This window comes from Periplaneta americana, chromosome 1 (assembly GCF_040183065.1).
Source record: "Periplaneta americana isolate PAMFEO1 chromosome 1, P.americana_PAMFEO1_priV1, whole genome shotgun sequence".
Classification (NCBI taxonomy): domain Eukaryota; kingdom Metazoa; phylum Arthropoda; class Insecta; order Blattodea; family Blattidae; genus Periplaneta; species Periplaneta americana.
In genome coordinates this window covers 180,752,942-180,774,939 of record NC_091117.1, presented here as the reverse complement: position 1 = coordinate 180,774,939, position 21,998 = coordinate 180,752,942, and the positions used below count along the sequence as shown (strand labels likewise).

At 34.6% G+C, this 21,998-nt stretch overlaps 1 protein-coding gene across 7 annotated transcripts in view; it reads left to right on the top strand.

Moving 5' to 3' along the window:
- The window catches only part of MESK2 (misexpression suppressor of KSR 2), a 502,743-nt gene that overhangs the window by 166,746 nt on the left and 313,999 nt on the right, over window positions 1–21,998 (top strand). For 6 of the 7 annotated variants that reach the window (XR_011333492.1, XM_069833378.1, XM_069833403.1 and 3 more), the window contains one exon: window positions 6,080–6,130. The exons of the other annotated variant lie outside the window; for it this stretch is intronic. Coding sequence is in view for 5 of the 6 variants with exons in the window: in XM_069833378.1 (XP_069689479.1) it covers window positions 6,080–6,130 (51 nt within the window). In the remaining variant the exon portion in view is untranslated. The remainder of the gene's footprint in view (window positions 1–6,079; window positions 6,131–21,998) is intronic. 7 annotated transcript variants of the gene reach the window in all.

The following is a 21,998-nucleotide window of genomic DNA, read 5'->3' as shown; positions in this document are numbered from 1 at the left end:
TAGGCTACCCTATCGTCGCTTTGAATCTGTATAGACAGGTAGATAGAAGGGGTAAATGAGAGAGAGAAATATGGACTTCTTCGCGTTTAGGTAAATGTACCTAGTTCTGTTTGAAACGTACATAAATTTCATCGTTTCTGAAACGAAAATTTCACATGAAGAGATGTAGAAGTGAAGCACATGTGAATACATTTTATTGCTGTTGGTATACACACTTTCCAACATTCATTTTGCAACATAGTGGAAGTGGCATTCTTGTTCGAGAACTGTCAGAATGTCCTGAAGCATATTAAACTGAGGTGCATGTAATACCTGCCTTGCTCACAACCTTCCGTCCCCTGCCTCTCACACACAAACGCCTGGAATTCACTGGATTACAGAAAAGCGAAGGTAACGTTACTCTACATATTCTGCCTGGAATGCTTAGCAGTATGTAGCAGGCTGCTGATGAGCTTGTTGCTAGTATTAAGTGCATCCACAATCGCACATGATGGCTATTTATGTGAAACACTTTGTCACCAACACATCCACGATCAAGCGCTCTAAAGCAAGATTTTTTTGTTTACGGGAAATTGTTTGTATGTAACTCTTCATCTTATGTTATATTTTTAGTTATTTTTTACTACGTTATTTAACGACGCTGTGTCTACTGCTAGGTTATTTATGATCGATGGGGTTTGTGATAGCGAAATGAGAGAGTATTTTCACCATGGATTACCTGACATTCGCCCTACCTTTGGGGAAACTTCGGAACAACCCCACCAGGTAATCAGATCCAGGCTCGAGCGCCGCTCTGGATCAGGAGGCAAGTGCGTTACCATCCGAACTACTCCGGTGACTGAGAATTTTGTTACTGCTGTGAATCGAATACACGTACGAGTATATCGTAGAGAGTGTTAAGACTGGTTCACAATAAACCGGGAACAAAACGACAACGACAACGAGAACAGAAATATTGTTAAAATAAATGCATTTAAATGTATTCACAATGAACTATTGTGAATGCTCACATTTAAATACATTCATTTTAATATTATTTTCGTTCTCGTTTTTGTTGTCGTTTCCGGTTTATTGTGAACCAGCCTTTATTAAGGGGACTGTGTAGTCTGAGCGTATGGCTGTTATGTATAGGTGAAATAAGTGAAGAAATTTTGCTATTACACTGGAACTTTTTAACTATCACTTTACAATTTTTACAGCATACAATCTTTGCAGGTGTATTTTGGTTTCTAGATTTTCATTCTACGTTATATAGGCCTACTTTATTTTATAAACCTCAATAATATTAATTAAATTCAAGCTAAAAACATGGGTATTTTAGGAACATTTTTCTCAGAAAATTATGGGATTAGGAGGCTGAAATTTTGCATAATTCTATTTCATATGGTAGTGAAGAACCATGGGCACTTTTACATAGTTAATCGATATTATTATGGATTTTTACAGTGAGAAAGATATGAAGAAATATGAAATTTTTAAAATTATTTTTTAGGATGAAAAATAATTTTGTTCTATTGAACGAATATTCATAATGTGATGAAAAGGGTGGAAAATATAGTCAACCGTATTGGAAATATGCTTGAATTTTTAGAAACCTAATAAATCTGTAACCAAAATTCTTCCTGTAATTTTCGCTCTTTCAAAAATAATTGGTGTCAATATGTTGGCCCATAATTAAGCATTCTGAGACTAAAAATCGCATTTTGTTTGCTTGTATGTCTGTCTGGATGTTTGAAAGGGTTTTTGAGAAAAATCTTCCTGAAATACCTGTATTTGTTTACTTAAATTTAATTAATATTTTTTCAGTTTTAAACATTTTTATAAAATCAAGCATACGAGGTAGAAAAATAATCTAAAAACCAAATTGTATGCTGTAAAAATTGTAAATTGGTACATTCGAAAGTTGAAAAGTAATAACAAAATTTCTTCACGTATACATAACAGCCATACGATCAGACTATCCAGTCACCTTAAATTAAATTTTGAAATAATCAGCATCTCCTTTCAACAGACCATATTAACAACACAGTGTGCCGAGATACAAATTAAACTCAGTTCGTATTTCGTATTGTTTTCTTACGTTTTAAAGGTCTGTATTATATAGGCAGGTACCTTTTATGTTGCTTGTAACTGCGTGGCTTTCACTGTGTTTCATGTATTATGCGTTATTTCTGAGGCAAATGTATTCAATTACGTTTGCTTTCAACCGAGAATCCTGTCATCGTACCGCAATTTATGCCAACATTAACAGAATCCGGTTGCAGGAATACAGAGTCAACAAATTGTGATAGTCTAATGTTAGTAGAGAGTATAAATTATTGTGCAATTGGATCTGTATTTCGAGACAATTTCGCATACTGAAATTAAAAGCATTTTATGAACCTCAACGTAAATTAACTTTAATGTAAAGTGTTATTGCAACCATGGGCATTGTGAGTCGTTTAATTAAGGAGATTAATCGGAAACTTATGTTTATGAGAAACTTTCAAAAGACCGTACGGAATTTTTTGTTTAGTGCAAAGTATACTGGTGAGTAGAGCTATTAAATGTATGCGAAAGCTAATACCGGAACATACATAAACGATTTACTATAAAAATACAACTGTACCTAATCATATCATTATAGTAGGGCTCGGAATATGTTCACTTATTTACCTGAAAATTTCTCGTTGCTGTACGTAACCCAACTCAGTCTGAAATTTTATTTGGTAAATCTAGTTCTATGGCTGAATTTTTTCGGTACTCGAACATTACAGAAAGCGAAAGGGGTAAGCAGTGTAATTTACAAAAAATATGAAGTATGAAAATATTTTTCTTCACTAACATTACCGTGTTAATAATAATAATAATAATAATAATAATAATAATAATAATAATAATAATAATAATAATAGGTCCGGGGTTCGATCCCGGGTGGTGACGGGATTTTCTCGTTACCAAACTTCCAGAACGACCCCAAGGTTCACTCAATCACCTATAAAATTGAGTACTGGAGGTTAAAGATGGTCAGAGCATGGTGCCGACCACACCACCTCATTCTAGTGCCGAGGTGAAGAAAGCATGAGGCTCTACCTTCATGGCCTCCAAGTGCCATCATTGCATGTAAAGGGGATACCTTTACCTTTAATAATAATAATAATAATAATAATAATAATAATAATAATAATAATAATAATAATAAATTTATATATATAATTAAATAAATAAAACCATTAAACATTGAGAAACTTGAAACGGTTCTCTTCCTAAATTTTAGACATGTTGTTATCGTTATTTTTAATACGGTTATTTAACGATGCTGTAACAACTACCAGGTTATTTAGCGTTGATGGAATTGACAATAGCGAGATTGTATTTGACGAGATGAAGCCAGGAATTCGCCGTATATGATTACCCGAAATTCATCGTACTGTGAGAAAAAACAGATAACCAATGCAAGCAAGAATCGAACCCTGTTCAGCAGACAAATGCTCTCCCGTGTGAGCTACGCCAATCGCTAAATATCATAGGTATGCACTTTTTATTAATAGAAAAATATCGCAGAATTGGTATGCTTTCATATTCACGTTCAATAAAATAGCTATAAAATTGTCCGCTAAGACGTAATTTGTGAAACTTTTTTTCTTGCGTTGGGAATGTTTCTGCTGCGTATATTTTGAATAATTTAAATACCGTCTTTCCTTACAGAAAATTAATGCTCCCATTCGATGCGCATCAAACCTGTTTGCACACATTATCATTGTTTACAGTGTGCTATTCTGATAACGTTATCTCAAAAGGTTTATTTTTTTGCCGCTTTCATTCAAGCGAAAGGAAGCAATCCTAAATTTTGTTGAATAGATTAGCAGTGTATTATAAAAAAAGTTACTTTTTCCATTTTCATTCATATTAGAGAATTGGCGCATATGGGAAGCAGAGAAATAACATAAAGGAAAACATTCAAATATTTGCGTGAAAAACAAAATTATGTTACTCAGTAATTAATGAAATGTTTACTGTTACTAATTGAATTCTGTTGGTTTATTTGATAAACATTAATTATGTTCTAAACATGGGGTCGTTTAATTATTTATTGGATTAGCGGTAATGCATGGAAAGTGTATTTTCTTATTGAGAAGTTGTTGTGCCCGTGGCCGAATACAATAAACAATAATATATAACTTCGACATTCTAGTTCGAACCGGCGGGGTATAATTGTACGTTCTTAAAAAGAAGTGATGAAAATGACTTTGTATTGCTAAATAATGATACTTTAAATTTTACTACGTTACAAATGTAGATAATTACTGAAAAAATTACATTATCGGTTCAAGTGACGGTGATGAACTGTTTCACATAAATCTTGCTGTCAGTAGGAGTGTTATAGTCGGTCTATGTAGTGTTGTTATGTTTGCAGTTATGTAATTTTGACCGTAAATGAAATTGAAGTTGTTTGTATTTCTTGTTGGATGTCATTGAAAAGAATTTTGGGGGTGTGAAAAGTGTGTCCCAAAAATCATATATATATATATTTTTTTATTATTTATTTCTAAGGCTAGACTGCGCCCTCTAGTCTCAATAAAGGTGCTGGCACAAAAATATCTCTTCTTAAAGTATGCAACTTAGTGGGGTGAAAAATAAATAGCGTACTCTATTATAGCCGATCTATTATTCAGATTCACAGGTATATGAGGGCTATTCTATATGAAATCGATCAGTAAAAAAACCTTGCATTTTTATGCTCTAATTTTTTCCCCTACTTATACAAGGTGCTGAGGGGAGTGCATTTTCAAAAATATACTATCGAAAGTCAAACGGTTTTCATATTATTGAGCGACAAATTTAGCGTATTTTATAAAAACAAGCCTCTTTCAACGCTCAGAACTCTGGAACCATTTACTGCAGAACATTGAACGAGAGCTTATTTTGAAGCTGACATTTGGTAGGTTATTATAAGAAGTAATCCTTATTTTTATTGTACACAGAGAGATAGATAATCTGATTTTACTTGCTTTTAGGCTTTTTGGCCATTTGTAAAAATGTAAAAAATATTGAGAAAAAAACCTTGCATTATTGAGAGGGATTCGGTATTGTTTGCTTAGTGGCTCAGCAATAAGTTTCGAGGGTATTAAATAGATTATTTTCACACGCCTAGACTTGAACGGCACAGTACCGCACGCACTGGCCGAGAGCTGAAGATAAGCGAGCTTTGGGCTTTATGAAAACCTGTGATAAAGCTAGCACAGCCATGACTACTAGACGACACATAACGTGTTTGTCTCCTGGCCTTGGTTGTCTCGGCTAGCCCCCGTCTCACAGTCAGCTGGTTAGTTCACGCGCGTACTATTTATTTTCTTTATTTGATATTTTCAATACTTTCTTATCAACATACCATCAGCAAAAAATACGTGTTTGTTTGTACTTTCAATGCGGAATCTAACTATATATTTTTAAAATATTTTTTTCCTAGCCAAAGGCGTCTTAATGAGGAAAAATCTAAATTTTTCCATTTCCATAAAAAGTAAGAAAATCTGTTTATATGTCAATATAAACTTTAATTTCTCAGCATCAAAATAAACCATGATTTTGGTCATTGAGTGAAAGGGTTTCGGAGCTACAACAGTTTAAAGTTGCCAATTTTATGAAATTACGATAAATTTAAATATTTTTAATTTAAACACTATGAAGTTCTGATGCCTCAAACTTTGCACAAAGCATTGTATCACAGTTCTCTACGTACAAAAAAAGTTTCATTGTATTTAGAAATTGTAAGGTCAATTTTCTCTATATTTCGGTCGATTTGAGATGGAATAGCTCATGATCTACAACCAGTCCCGTGCAACGGAATGTGTCAGCAACGCATGTTAAATGACTGTTGTCTTATTTTGAGTTCACTGATTTTTGGGGCACTCTATATGAATGAAGAGTTATTTATAAACATATTTATTATTTTTATGTTTGTATAATTTATTTAATCCCAAGGGTATTGGAAGTAAAAGTTAATTACAAATATTATTATTTTTAAATACATTTCTATCACTTTTATGCACATTTTGTGTTTTTATTTGGTGTTATCGAAGTGAAAAATTTGCTTTTATAGGGACAGAAAAATGCCAGCTTCAGCGTCTGCCGAGGAGACTGCACTGCTGGGGTAAGACGCCATCCGCCGCCCCCGGATATGGGGCTGAAACATCCCTCACTTTTTATCCGTCTCTTGTCACAGCATGATGCTGTTTACTGTCTTATTTCATGTCTAGGTGACGGGCTGGGTTTCTTCTTCTGACGTGTGTATCTTGTCTTCTTGCATTCTTCAGATTCTGCCTGCCTGAATGCTGTCTGCTTTCACTTGTTTTGTCAGTCTGAACGTAAACACAACAAACTGCATAATATGTATCTTATAATACAAAATCTACGCATGCCGTATGTTGTGCACTTCAGGTTCACACTAATTTACATATATCATGCTTGTCAAAGTTTGTACGCGTCGAGTCCAGAAAGTAAGTTCCGATTTGTTATACATAATACGATAATATTTTTTGTTATTTGATTGCGTACAGAAGGCAATTTTTTATTTCGCTGATACAGTAGAACCCCGATTATCCGTCACCCTATTAACCGATCGGCGGATTATCCGACTGTCTTTCTCACGCGTTTTCTCTCTCTCTCTCTCTTTTTTTTTTTTTTTTTTTTTTTTTGCAAAAAAAGTTTACGAAGTTCTGTACATTACGATAGTACTGTACGTATTTTTTCTAGAGAAGGTTATTACAATATTTTGTGCGAGATCGTGCGTATTTGCTTGGTTTCCGCACAAAACCAACCCGCGGTAAGTCTAAAATTCCACATTCAGTATTCCCAATCGAACACATAACAATTTCCCTCTTCTTACCGCTTAAGGGAACGCACAGGTGAAATTACTAAATCTTACAGTTTTCATTTTTTTTCTCAAAGAACAAGGACACCAGAATAAAATTGTGACACGTTTCCTTATTAAGATGCAATAAAGGGCCGGAATTTTTTTCAACGTGATTTTCTTTAATTTTCGACGTGTGGGACCATTTATATATAAATTAATTAAATTAATATATAAATGGTTCCACACGTCGAAAATTAAAGAAAATCACGTTGAAAAAAATTCCTGCCATTTATTTTATCTCAATAAGGAAACGTGTCACATAATTTTATTCTAGTGTCCTTGGTCTTTGAGAAAAAAAAATTAAAACTGCAAGATTTAGTAATTTCACCTGAGCGTTCCCTTAAGTGACATATTCATTTTACTGCTTTAGGCTTTTAACATATTATTTTTAGAGACGTTCAATATAGTAATAATTATAAATTGGAAACTTACCATTGCAATTTCACCTAAATTGCACTGTTAATTATTGTTTTTAAATATTTGCAAAAATTAAGTAAACTCTACAACTCCACTAAAGTTACTGCATTTCGTGATGCATGTAACATTAAGGAAGCCGTTTGTTTTAAGTTCGCATTTATAGACTGGGGAAAAAAAAGACAGACGTATATCATGGCCTGCTGGAGTATAGTAAACACAGAAAACATTTTAAAGCAACAATGTTGAAGATAGATATTTTTGTTTTGCAAATTTGCCGTCATTGAACAGAAACCAAGATGGAGATTTCATTGCAACTAATCATAAATTCCTCTTTCAAGTATGTAATAAACGATTTTCGCACAAAATAATGTACGATACACGAGCGGTATGTTTTCTTTCAATTCTCGGAAATTAAAAAAGCTCAACTACGTTTCGCTTTTTCAGATTTTTCCTCGAACATGAAAACTTCAACATACCGCTCTTGTAACGCATATTACTATTACCACTGACATTACACAGTATGCCGTTGTCGGCAACATAAACAGTTACTTGTGGGAGGGGGTGTTTTCCCAACTTGTAAAATAGTGAAATCTGATTTCAGATAAATGTCCTCAAAAACTTCCACACAACCGCAAATCCATGCACCGTTCAGTATTGTCCTCCTGTTCGATTGGCCGTGCTGTATTACTTGTATGCGAAATGTCTTCCACGAATGTCAAAAGAAAACTTGTGCTAATTATCGGAAAAAAAATATGCAAATAATTGAGCAGCTTTGGGAAAGATAAACTGTGGTACCCCTTTGATTTGATAACCCCCCTTGATTTGATTACCTGGTTGGGTTTTTCCGAGGTTTTCCCCAACCAAAAGGCAAATGCCGGGTAATCTTTTGGCGAATCCTCTGACCTCACCTCATCTCATTACATCTCGCCAAAATATTGTAAAAAATTGCACAAAATTGTAGAAAATTACTAAATTGTAAAACTGTAAAAATTTGTAAGAATTGTAATTGTAATATTGTAAAATTTTAACTTGTTCCACATCTTAAAGCTTCATTGCTCATGTAAGTTCTATGGAATAAAATAAATGAATGGTACATGTCGCATGAGAATACGAGATTGGCGTTACAACTGTGCGCGATTTAATAGAAAGCAAAGATACAATGCTACATATTATTGTATTTAATTGTGTTTGTTATACTTATTACGAGCATAATATTGCACAGTTAGTGTCTAGTGTGAAGACATCAGTTGTTTCAGCATGGCAGGAACTTTAAATTACGTATGGAATTGTATTATACACGTAATTGAAGAAATCATTGTGGTACGAATTATCCGATTTTTTCGGTTAACTGTTCAGTTCACCCTCTTCATTACCACGGATAATAGAGGTTTTACTGTATATTCAAATGTTTGTGTTTGGACTGAAGTTCTTTCATACAGTTATCGAAGTAGTCTGCCGCCAGTGTTCGAGACCCAAACCTTCACAACACTTGTCGCGTTAACAGCGTTGAGGAACATCTGCTCCGTTAGGTATCTTTAAGTAGCGAGAAAAGTTAAAGTTACTGGTTGAGAGACCGGAACACTGATTGCGTGAACCTGGTTTGATCAGCGGCGATGGTGTGAGAGACAACCTTGAAGAATTGGGTCAGAATACTGGCAGCGAATTATTTCGATGTGGAGGAGGAGAGACGTGTGGAATATCTCATCACTGAGGTGAAATATATGGTGATATTTGCAGTCTTGAGTTAAATAAAAATAAAAACTAAAAATATTGGCTTTGATTAATTTACAGATAATTATAACTTACTTCTTGGACTTCTTCGCGTAAATATATTTATGCGACTTAAGTCTTTTATACAGTTGGGTTTCTTCAGAAACTAATACGTACAAGCGGAAATAGACGTTTTAAATTGTATTTACACTGTTTCTTGAAGGTAACTATTAATCTCAGTATAAACATGTCACTTTTGTAAGAAGCCTTCCATAGTATGTGGCAGGCATGCATCGCTTGGTCTGTGGATAAGCTTCGGGGCTTCTTTCTTCTTTCTCTCCTGGACATAATACTTGCTGTTCTTTAAAATCTTCATTGTTGTATCAACCGATGTATTTAAATTCAAATATGTATGGATTTATTACTGTCAGAATTACTTATCAACAGGGAAAGGATTTATATGTAAATACATATTTACTTATAAAGCTAATATAATTTATATTTTGCATTATCTTTATGTTTCACAATGTGTAGGGTTGAAAAATCCTACTTTTATTTTCCATATTTTTCCATATTTTAGAGTTTAGTACATATTTTCGTTAATTTCCATATATTTTCCATATTTCATATAAAACAGTCCATATTATATTAGGTTTATCAATAAAACAAAACAAAATTCCATTAACTTTTAAAAATACATTTCAACAATAGAGATTTAAACACATGTTCAGTAATCCCTTTAACATCAGAGTTATTTGAAAATTAGCAGTCCTATCAACAATGGGAAAGTAAGTTATAAAACTGTATTAATTTAATTTAAAATTTTTAACAGACTTCAGTTGTGCAGCTCAACAGTTAAATGCCAGTCAGAGTACACATAGGTTCAGTTTTGTAAATCATACTATAAAGACGGTAAATATGCCAAAAGTACGTCATTCAGTCAATTTAAAATCAAAACTAACAAGTTACATTTCAGAATTTAAAGAAGATGGTTTATCAACTGACAATAAAATATTATTTTGTAATTTGTGTCAGTGTGCAGTATCATCTACACAAAAGTTCCTGGTGCAACAACACATTACAACTAGTAAACATCAGGCCAACAAACAACTAAATTCCAAGCAGAGACAATTGTTTTTAACACAACCAACAACATCGAATGTAAGATCTGAGTTTAACATCGACCTGTGCCGTTCTCTCATCTCTGCTGATATTCCTCTCTACAAACTAAAGAATAAGGTCTTCAGGGAATTCCTTGAAAAATATACTCAACATACAATCCCGGATGAGTCAACACTTAGGAAGACGTATGCTCCATCCATCTACGATGAGACAATACAGAAGATAAGAGATGAAATTAAAGATAGTTCAATTTGGGTTTCCATTGATGAGACTCCCGACAAAGAAGGTAGACTTGTTGGTAATGTAGTTATCGGTTTGTTAAGTGAACAATATTCTGAACGAATTCTTTTACATTGTGATGTTCTAGAAAAGTGCAATAACAAAACTATAGTTAAACTGTTCAACGAAGCTATGGGTATCCTGTGGCCAAAGGGTATTATGTACGATAATGTGTTATTCTTTATTAGCGATGCTGCCCCTTATATGGTCAAAGCTGGACAAGCATTATCTGTTGTATATCCTAAATTGACTCATTTTACTTGTGTGGCGCATGCATTTCATCGTGTGGCAGAAGTGGTCAGAGACAATTTCCCTAAAGTAGATTTGTTGATTTCATCAGTGAAAAAAGTATTTCTCAAAGCTCCCAGTAGAGTTAACGTGTTGAAAGAAATGTACCCTGAAATTCCATTGCCACCAAAGCCAATTTTAACTAGATGGGGTACATGGCTAGAAGCAGTTGAATATTATGCCGAACATATAGACTCTATTAACAATGTTCTCCTTGCATTGGACTCTGAAGATGCAGTCTCAATTGATACTGCGAAAACAGTTACCTGTGACATAAGTGTGAAGAATGACTTAGCTCACATTCAGCATACATTTTCATGCATCATAAAAACGCTCAAAAGTCTCCAAAATAGGCACCTTTCACTATCTGAAAGTTTTGAAATTATAAATAGTACTGTGGAACAACTGAATCGTGGTAGAGGTAAAGTTGCAGATGCAGTAAGAGCTAAGGTGGACACTGTACTTTCAAAAAACCCTGGATATGAAGAACTACAAAAGGTTGTTGCTGTGATGAGTGGTGAATCAACAGTGAAGATTAACTTGGACTTATCCCCAGCAGACATTGTGAAATTGAATTATGTACCAGTTACTTCTTGTGACGTCGAACGCTCTTTTAGTCAGTATAAATCTATCCTCAGAGACAATAGAAGAAGATTCACTTTTCAGCACTTGAAAGAAATGTTTGTAACCTATTGTTATGGTAACAGACAATAAAAATTGTGTTTTGTTGAAACTACATTGGAAGATAAGGTACGTCCATTATATTTTTTGTTTAGTTTGATTAAAATGTACCAATATTTAACGTACATAGTCATTTTTTTATAATTTTAAGTCCATATTTAATTCCATATTTTGGTAAAAATCCATATTTAATTCCATATTTTGGTAAAAATAACTACATATATATTTACATATTTCATATATTTTTAGTCCATATAAATCCGTTCCCTGCTTATCAATAATCAAAATTAAACCATTCGATTATTACATGAAATGGTACATAATGACCGACGAACGTTTTCGCCATGAATATGACATCCTGAGGTCTCATCGAAGCAATGACACATAATGAACACTTATGATTTCTGGTTTAAGTACAATCGTTAAAAATGTTTGGAAAAGTTAATATGATAGGCGGTGTAAGCATATGCAATTAAGAACATACGTGTAACATAAAATTTATAACCATACAAAGTATAGAAAAAACAATGTGCTGATGGTTAAATGTACAACGAGATAAAATAATTTGACAATCTTCAATTGCAGGTGGTCATAAATCACAAAATAGTAGAACATATAGCTCGCTGGTGCTGCTGTTTGAGCGGTGTATGAAACCAAAGTCCTGTAAAATATAATGGGGAAGTGTAAAAATTTTGAAATTGAAAGTTAAAAAGTGAATGTTGAATTTAGAATCGTGGTTTTTAATACTTACAAATTTGGTTGAGGAGAAGCTGACCTAAACGCAATGTTGTAGCAACACGACTGAGCTTTACAGAAATACGTTAGCATTTAAAGAAAACCTGGCAAACCTAGTGGATTACCAAGAATTTACTTCTTTACAATTTTGTAAAGCGGATTATTTAAATTGGGGAATTGTTCATTAAGTAAATGCGTATTACTATTATAAGAATATGTAGGTATATAGTAATCCTCTGTGGCGTTCATATGTTTGTTATTATTAACTGTCTTTAAAATTTGCAGAGTGTCACCCATACTCGTAAGTTCGTGGTATTTAAATTCGTTAGGCTAGGAATTTCCAACTGCTAGCTCTGTGACGTCACACGTCTCTGCTCTCGATTTTGTTGAGAGGGGAAGCATAGGTAAAAAAGCAAAGTAAGGGGAGGTAGGGGGAGTAATAGTGGAAGGGCTGGAGATGTTTAAATAGCTGAGACACATTACCCTCTCTCAAGTGTTCTATTAGCTCTGCTCAGAGAGGGGAAACGCGCTACAACGTCACAGGTTGGCCAGTTGGAAAAGGTTACTAATGTTGATGCCTGTGTGGGGTACACCGTAGCAGTGTTGCCACTTTTGGTAAAATTGTACGGGTTTGGTACAGTTTTAAATGGTCTGTACGTTGGTACGTACTGTTGATTTTTTTCGTACAATTTGATATAATTGGTACAATCTGTACTTTTTTTTTATTTTACAATATGAATACTGAGAATTTTGCAAATGTTAACCAATGTTAAATTATATTATTGGTAGCAATAGTATGATTATTACCAACTATCAACAATGATATTTAGTCCGCTTGAAATTAAATATAATAATCGGGGATTTTAAATTGATTGCTTTTAAAATTAAATGCTCTCCTTTGCTGTTATCCAGAAAATAAGTTTCTGTTATTAAAGTAATGATGTAAATAATCGAAATGACTATGGAACGACAGTAGGTACAGTAAAATCTCGTTAGTCAGAATCCGATAATCCGGACTTGGCTTAATCCGGACAGTTAATAAAATAGCTTTCCTAAAAATGGAGAATGCTATGTTTTAAAAGTAGCTGGAAGTCAACAATCGAATTGGTCACATAGCTCCGTATTTTAAACCAATTTCTGCACTAAGCGTTTCCAGTTATGTAAAACCAGGTTCGATGGGCACATCGTAATGTATTTATGTATAGAAATGCTTTATATTTTATGTAAATTAGGTGTATGCCCTTTTAAAGGGGTAAACGGAGTTTACTGCTCTAAACGGAGTTTTAATTCACCTTGTACTGTCCATTTAGAACATTTCAGTTAATCCGGGCTTTCGTTTATTCGGACAACTTATCCCCCAATTAGTCCGGATTATGTTAAAGAATAAAACTCGTATTGCTGTAAATATAGTAAAGGGACAACAAATTTAATGTTAGTTTTCTGTTATGTATTAATGCATTTTCCCAGAATGTGTTGTTTGTTGGGCGGGTGCAAAAGATCGGTACATTTGGTACATTAAGTAAACCAAAAAAAAAAAAATACAATTTGGTACAGTTTCCTATGAGAACTGATATTTTATTTTTGGCCAGTGGCAACACTGCACCTTAGTAATTCGAGGAAAGTTAACGATTGTTTCGGTAAAGCAAGCGCGACCAAGAAAAGATATTGTACGTGTTTTACCTGTAACCTGTTTTCAGGAATAGATGTCTGAAACATGTCACATACATTACATACAATATTCATTCATTCATTCATTCATAAATCCATCTTCACATTGCAACCTTATTGTCTAATTGTACTCACCTCATATTTTTCTGTTGTCACATTTTTTTTTTCCGTCATAAAACCTTTACGGTTTCGTGACTCGTTACCCAGCAGACACCTGAAATTTCAATGAGTTACATACTCAAAACAGAACTATATTGTACAAGTCAAGTGGTCGATAATTTTTCTACGTCTCATTACCCCCAACATAATTTCCTTTACGAAAGAAGATATGTGAATAATCTTTATGACCCTTAACAGCTCCCTCTCGCCGGATTTGAACCCACGAACTTCGGATACATGGTAATTGTCATACAATTGAAGGGTTCAGAACCATAGTGGGCCAAGCGCCATTTACTAAAACCATAGAAAACAAGGATTAAAATGAAGTTATTAACATAATTCAATAGAAACGTAATAGCAAGTAATATAAAGTATACGCATTAAAACGAAATGATATGTCAATTTTCGTTAAACTGTGGCATTCACTTAACTTTAACCTTTGCTTTCTCCGTTTTTAACTCTTCAATTGAAAACGATATAATGATCAATTTGTAGTCTAAGAAAAGATACACAATTTAAATACTTCGCTAAGAAAATATTTATTCTTGCATATGCCTAATATAATTTCTGTACTTTCTCCTTTGAGATAAAAACATAACGTTTCTTCATAATTTTGTATAAATATTCAAAAAATATCTGCATAGCATTACACGAATTAGTTTGTAATCGTAGTCCAATTAAATGTGAAATACTGTGCATTCGTTTTCCATATGGCACTCAGTATTCTTTTACAGACTGCTTTTGCTATTGTGAACAGTTTGTGTTCTCAATTTTCCACAGAAGTTTCCCTTAGTAACATGTTGCAGACAACATCAATCATTATGTCTCTCGAACTTTGTTATTTTTGAACAGCTCTGAACATGTATATACTGCAAGCGATAAGTCTTGGTGAGTTTGTAATGCCTTTTCAATACTTCGGAGCATATGAACTTTGTCTAGACATAATAAATTTATGTGATGTATTATGACGGTTTCTTCCTTTCTCGGTGCATATTACATATCGGGATAAATTATATATATTACGCTATGATTACTTTCGACATTTGTGTACCTCATAATAGAAACTGTATATGAATGAAGAGAGTCTGTCTAATGCCATAAGATTACCGTATATTACAGAATAGAGGTCTACACGAGCCAAAATTTTGAAGCTCGTTCCGGCCTGTTCACCCCCTGAACTCGAGCCCGGGATTGTTTTCAGAGTACTAGCACAGTCTGATATATACAGCCACGAAGCTCAATACGTAGTAAATATGCATCCATAGAGAGTTGCTAACCACTAGGATCGCTACTATCGCCTCATTACAGACAATGCGAAATAATACCGGCACAGTCTATTGTTCCTAGCACCCTCACAACTCAAGCTTACTGTGTATACTAGAATGTGGTACTAGCCTACCCGAATCCACTCGAAACTTCAAAGCTTCCAAAGAGCCAGGTCAATGTTAAAATTGAGAAACTAATTCAGAAATAGCCTTTCGTGTATTCCACTGTGTTCTAGAACTTAACATTTTCAACGTTACGGAAGTACATACTGGTTCCATCAGTATGACAAATAGATAAAACCAGAGGGGTCAATTCCTATGTTGGGCTTGTTATTTCCGGGTGCGCCAAACAACTGAGCTCAGCGATAACCTTAAAGAACGAAATAAGCACATCGATAAAAAAAATAAATAAATAAGTAAATCAATTTGTGTAATATGAAAATGAGTACTCTCTGGCCATTGTTGATTCAGGTTATTATTGTGAACTAATCACCTTACGCTTTAATGTGATATACTGTTACTCTGAATACATAATTAAATTAAAAAATAAAATGTGCGTCTTATATACTTCTTATGTAAAGACCTAGAACATAAATATATCATTTATTTAGTTGGGAGACCGGAGGGAAAAAGGCCTTTGGGGAGGTCGAGACGTAGATCGGAGGATAATATTAAATTGTTTTGAGTGATGTGGGATATGATGATAGAGACTGGATTAATCTTGCACAGTATAGGGACTGATGGCGGGCTTATGTGAGGGCTGCAATGAACCTGCGGGTTCCTTAAAAAGCCATTTGTAAGTAAGTAAAAAATCTTTTGACATTATTAACATGGTAGAAGAAAAAAAAAATAACTTTATCTGCCCCCATCAGAATGTTTGCTTGTCAGAAAGAAAATTATATTGCTTGTGTATCATTCCCGGATGAACCGACTCCTAGGGCCGTATTCATAGACATCTTTAGCGCGGGTTTCCGGTGGATTATCAGCGTTTTTCGTATTCATAAACCAGTGTTAGCGATAGGATATGATTTGAATTCTGTACATGTAACCAGTCGATAACCGGGGCTAGCTTAGTACGCTCGTAGCGGTGCTGCGAAATGTCTATGAATAGCACTCCTAGATACTAAATATTAACAAAATGCGAGACATTTCCGTATTCTGATAGACGGAATGCCTAAATGAGAGCACAAAAATATAGTCTGTTTTGTTGCCGTTCTGAAATGTGTCTTATACTTAATTAATAAGTTAAAAAATCAGCATCTTCGCTATTTGCCATCCTTGACAAGTAATATCCGTACTGTAAGACAATTAATATGCAAAATGCGTTGCCGTAGTTCGGCAACCGAAAGCAGAGGCGTATTAGAGCCAGTAAAGTAGGTTAAGGAAACTTACAAGCAAGCTACTTCGTTCGTGCTTTTGAAGCCGGAATTCATGATTAGGCCTACTATTGACTAAGCAGATCTAATTCTGTTAGGTTTAAAATGTTACTATTCTGCGTGAAGTAGTTAATAATTCAATAGTTATCCGTGGCCGAGTGAATTTTTAAGGGACAATAAAAATTCTTAGCTTGACTTTCTTGGGAAAAAACGTATACCATGTTATACAGGGTGAACCGTAAATAATGTAATTGATTTCAGTTATTCTTTGAGATATTTTAAACAAAGAAGTTTAATACAATTTTGCTGTTTTTCCTTCCTTTTCGAGATAAAAATTGTTTAATATAAAACATTTCATAACGTTAATAGTGAGGAGAAAAATTCTCTCCGGCGCCGGGGATCGAATCCGGGTCCTTGGTTCTACGTACCAAGCGCTCTGACCACTGAGCTACGCCGAATTCAGTCCACAGCACCGGATCGAACCTTCCTCCTAAAGCGTTACCCTTTGTGGCCTGACTCCAAGTTAGGCAAATAAGTCACTCAACTGAGTGCGCTCCTAGTATAATGGCAGTTGACACTAGTCATATATGCCTAACTTGGAGTCAGGTCACAAAGGGAAACACTGAAGGAGGAAGGTTCGCTCCGGTGCTGTGGATTGAATTCGGCGTAGCTCAGTGGTCAGACCGCTTGGTACGTAGAACCAAGGACCCGTGTTCGATCCCCGGCGCCGGAGCGAATTTTTCTCCTCAATATTAATTGTCAACATAACAGAGATTATTCTGTAGGACAAATTAATAAATCCATAATATTCTCATAGCTAGCAGTGCATCACAACTGCGGAATCCCGGCCAAATAAGTCACTCAACTGAGTGCACTCCTAGTATAATGGCATTTGCACTAGACATATATACGTCAACATAAATTATATGCCTAACTTGGAGTCAGGCCACAAAAGGGAAACAATGAAGGAGGAAGGTTCGATCCGGTGCTGTGGATTGAATTCGGCATAGCTCAGTGGTCAGAGCGCTTGGTACGTAGAACCAAGGACCCGGGTTCGATCCCCGGCGCCGGAGCGAATTTTTCTCCTCATTATTAATTGTCAACATAACAGAGATTATTCTGTAGGACAAATTAATAAATCCATAATATTTCATAACGTGTTTTAGGACAGCCGTTGATTTAATTTCCAATATGCTTGGTAAATTTAAGAGAGCAGTGTATTATATTAAATGATTCAAAGAATTTTAGTTTTGTCCTTTAAATGTGCATAAATTTGATCCGAACAAATGTAACACTTTAAAATTTCTTTTCAAACGAAAATTTACATTTGTTCGGATCAAATTTATGCACATTTAAAGGACGAAACTAACATTCTTCCAATAATTTGTCATAATACACTGTTCTCTTAAATTGACTGAATATATTGCGAATTAAATCAATGACTTTCCCAAAAGATACTATGAGACATTTCATATAAAAGATGTTTTATCTGAAAAAGGAAGCGCAAACGAGCAAAATTGTATGAAACTTTTTTGTTTGAAATATTCCAGAGAATAACGCCCTAAAATAAATGACATAACTTACGGTTCACTCTGTATAAACGAGCTCTGATCCTGATTTATTTAGTGATATACGCAATGATCAAAGCATAGTTTTGGCGTTGCGTACCTGATACTTCCTTGGTTTCGAATTCCCCCGAACATCGATTTTTGTCCGTTGGCAATGTGATATCCCAGCTGTCTTGGAAGAAGACCCAGCATTCTGCTGACCCACGTTACACAAGTCTCGTCATGTGTCTGGTGTGTGCTTGAAAGGGCAAATGCAGAACTAATGAAATTTATGTCACACTATGTCTAATTTCATATGTTTATGTTCTTCAAAATAATACAGAAAATAGAACTTTACGCTACTGTAATTACTTAACACCATTCAACTTCTGCCAACATAAAAACGTACCATCAGAAATCTTTTTTAATGCATGTAAAACAGTTATTTTATACGTACCAGATGGTTACACTGCGTTTCATGGTGTAAGAAATATCCTTGGCTAACAGGGTGCTCTGAGACAAATAAGTTATATTGTTATATCTGTAAAATTTTAACTAGTTCTTTCGATTAATGCGTTTCACCAAGCCTTTTCGTCAGTGAGTTAGCTAACATCACTCTAACCCTCGAGGGGACAGAGGAAAAGTACTAATGTAGAAGGCCGTGACCGAGAATTTGTTTTTATGAACACATCTTGTTGCGCTATTCTTTTTTCTTCCAAAACTCCATCCTTAACAGTGACCAAGAAAACGGAAGAGGTTTGGAAGAGAAATAGAAGCTCAAATGTTAATAATATATGCAGCATAGGAGAGAGAGAGTTCTGTTTCTCTCCGTTGTGTATTCTAACCTCTTGTGAATTTCATCGGCAATATTAATGACTACGGCTTTTGACAATCTATATCTCCTTACAAATTGTTTCTCAGGTAGATTTTTAATCTTAGAAACACCGTTTAACATAATTATCTAAATAGAGCAATTCTGCGTTAAAACATTATTTACAGCAGCCATTTTGATTTTAGCTCCGAGTTAAACATTTAACCCAACTGAACCTAGGTGTTAACTTAATCCCAAGCTTAACCCCGTGTTAAAACTAACTTTTGTTGATTACAGAGAATTTTAATCAAATGTAGAGTTGAAACTGTAGAACAGGAGGTTAAGTTTTAACCCCTGTTGATGAAACGGACCTTTAATGAGCTATGCACTAGATCAGGCCTGCACAAGGTTTGCGCTCTCCGAGCCGGCTCACAGCTCATGAGCGGAAGTCAGATATTAGCTGCGCTCTGTATAAGGATGGACTGGAAGAAGGGGTGATCTCGTACAAAATGTACACAAAAGGAAATACAGTACTAGTACGAGTGCTTATGAAATGAATTCCCGTTCAGTGTTTGCAAAACTATCTTGGACTATTATTAATTAATAAAGAAATATTTACTTTACAGAAGTAATAGAAACTCTATAGCTACTTAAATGTACAATATCATTTTGTTATATTTTTATTTATCAGTACATCAAAACGAGGTTTTATGCTGTTGGCAGCTGAAAGAAACAGTAGCCTACTGATCATAATGAAACATCAGTTACAGATGTTCGATGTATGCCTTTATTAAAGTTGATTATACATAGAAAACAGTTGCTCACAAATATAAATATTGAGCCAAACATAGCAATCATTTTCACAGTCAGCCTGTGTAGTCGTGGATATTATTGCTAATGTTTAGTCTTGTAAAACTAACCAGGCTAGTAGTATTATTCAAACGATCTTTAGCTCTTAGGTCACATTGAAGATCAATAAGTTCGAGCTGTAAATCGTTAAATGTTATGTTCCGTCTTTTAGATTCCTCCATACTGTAGCCTACTGTAGCAGTAGGTAAGCAACGTGAAATAGTTACTGAGAATAGGCCTACACACTGCACTCCACTAGATAATTGAGTGATCGTTTCCCTTTCCTCTACCCAAAGCAAGTCTGTCATTCTGATGTATGTTCCTCTCCGTTTCGGCGAGCAGTAAATACCGCTCTCCCGCTCCGAAGGAGCGCGCGCGCTCGTTGAGCGCTGTTTGTGCAGTCCTGCACTAGATTATTATACATGGAGGCGGTTTAGATTAGCCGAAAGAACGTAGCTTCCTTAGACTCATCGGGTGCTATGCATAGACATTTCGCTAGCCCGCTCTACGAGCGTGCTAAACTAGCCCCGGCTATCGACTGATTACTAGTACAGGATTCATATCATATATCATATCATATCATATCATATCATATCATATCATATCATATCATATCATATCATATCATATCATATCATATCATATCATATCATATATCATATCATATATCATATCATATCATATCATATCATATCGCTAACACTGGTTTGTGAATACGAAAAACGTTAGTTCGCTGATCATTCACCGGAAGCCCGCGCTAAGAATGTCTATGAATATGGCCATTGCCTATCTCTTTTATCATTGCACAACTCTGGCTGCACGGTTGCCTTGTTTTCCACAAATTTTGACGACCTAGTTGAATTTTTAAGAGCTTTTGCAGCTAGGAACAGATTTTTCTGTTTTGATTCGAGACTAGACGGTGCAGTCTCAGATGACTTGCAGAAATGTCTGTCCACAGAGCAGAAAACCTTGGCGTTGAAATAGACCGTAATTTTACCCGGATATCTTTCATTGAGTTATATGGTTATGTTACTGTGCTACTAATCTAGATGACATGATCTGCCAACTTCACTTTCATCCCAAAGGAAGTGAATGAGTTTTTCAGCACCTTGAACAATTCATCGATCTGAACCGGGTTTTAACCCGCGAGTGTCAGGCTCAGTGGCAAGTACGCTAATACTAAATAAAATAAGACGACATCCCATGTACTGTATTGATTTTGTATTACCGTTTAATTATGATTTTTGTAGTGTTTTCTTTATAGACAATATAGTATTCTGTGTTTTCTTGAATACCTCAGAATTTCATGAATTGATCGATATAATTTATAGTCGTTACCAGTAACACATTTGCATCTATTCCATTCTACGTTCTTATTTACCTACTAGCCGTACACGTGCGCTCCGCTGCACCCGTTAGAAATAAATATAAAGTAATTACATAATTAAAATAGGACATTTGATCCAGGGAACATTCCTGTTTGATAGAAAGATAAATCGTTTAATATGTTACTTAATTTAAATTGCATCCAAATAATTAAAATGTGATCATTTTGGTCCAGAGACCACTCATTGGTGCAATGACAATTCCTTTAACATGTTTCTTAATTTTTATTACATGCAACCATAGTTTAATGAACATTGACATTATTTAGATTTAATGTGTATACTTTATTCTACTTGTTATAGGTTTCCATTGAATTATGGTAATAACTTAATTTTAACCCTTGTTTTCTACGTATTCAGTAAATGGCGTTTGGCCCAATATGGTTCTGAACCCTTCAAATAACTTAAATTATATTATATAATATTATATTATATTACATTATATTATATCAGAAGTTACTGTAATAACATTATAGCATTATGTCCATCTAGAGAAGCTACACTTTCCAATGGTGAAATAATAATTAATTATACAAATCGGTTAATTTAGCTTCCGATATTACTTCATACAAACACAGAAACATTCTCTGTAGGCTATCTTTCATAGCTTTCGATTGTTGCTGTCCAAAGCCCCTTATAGACGAAGTCATTTGTTTTTTATTTCATTATACGGCCTTATATGGCAGTTATTTTAATTTTAAAACTCATTTATCTCATTAAATATCAGTCCTATAAAAATTGTTCAAGGAATAAAACTTATCGCAAATTATTTTTAAAGAAACTTTTGTTATGTAACATTTTTCATAAAAAATCA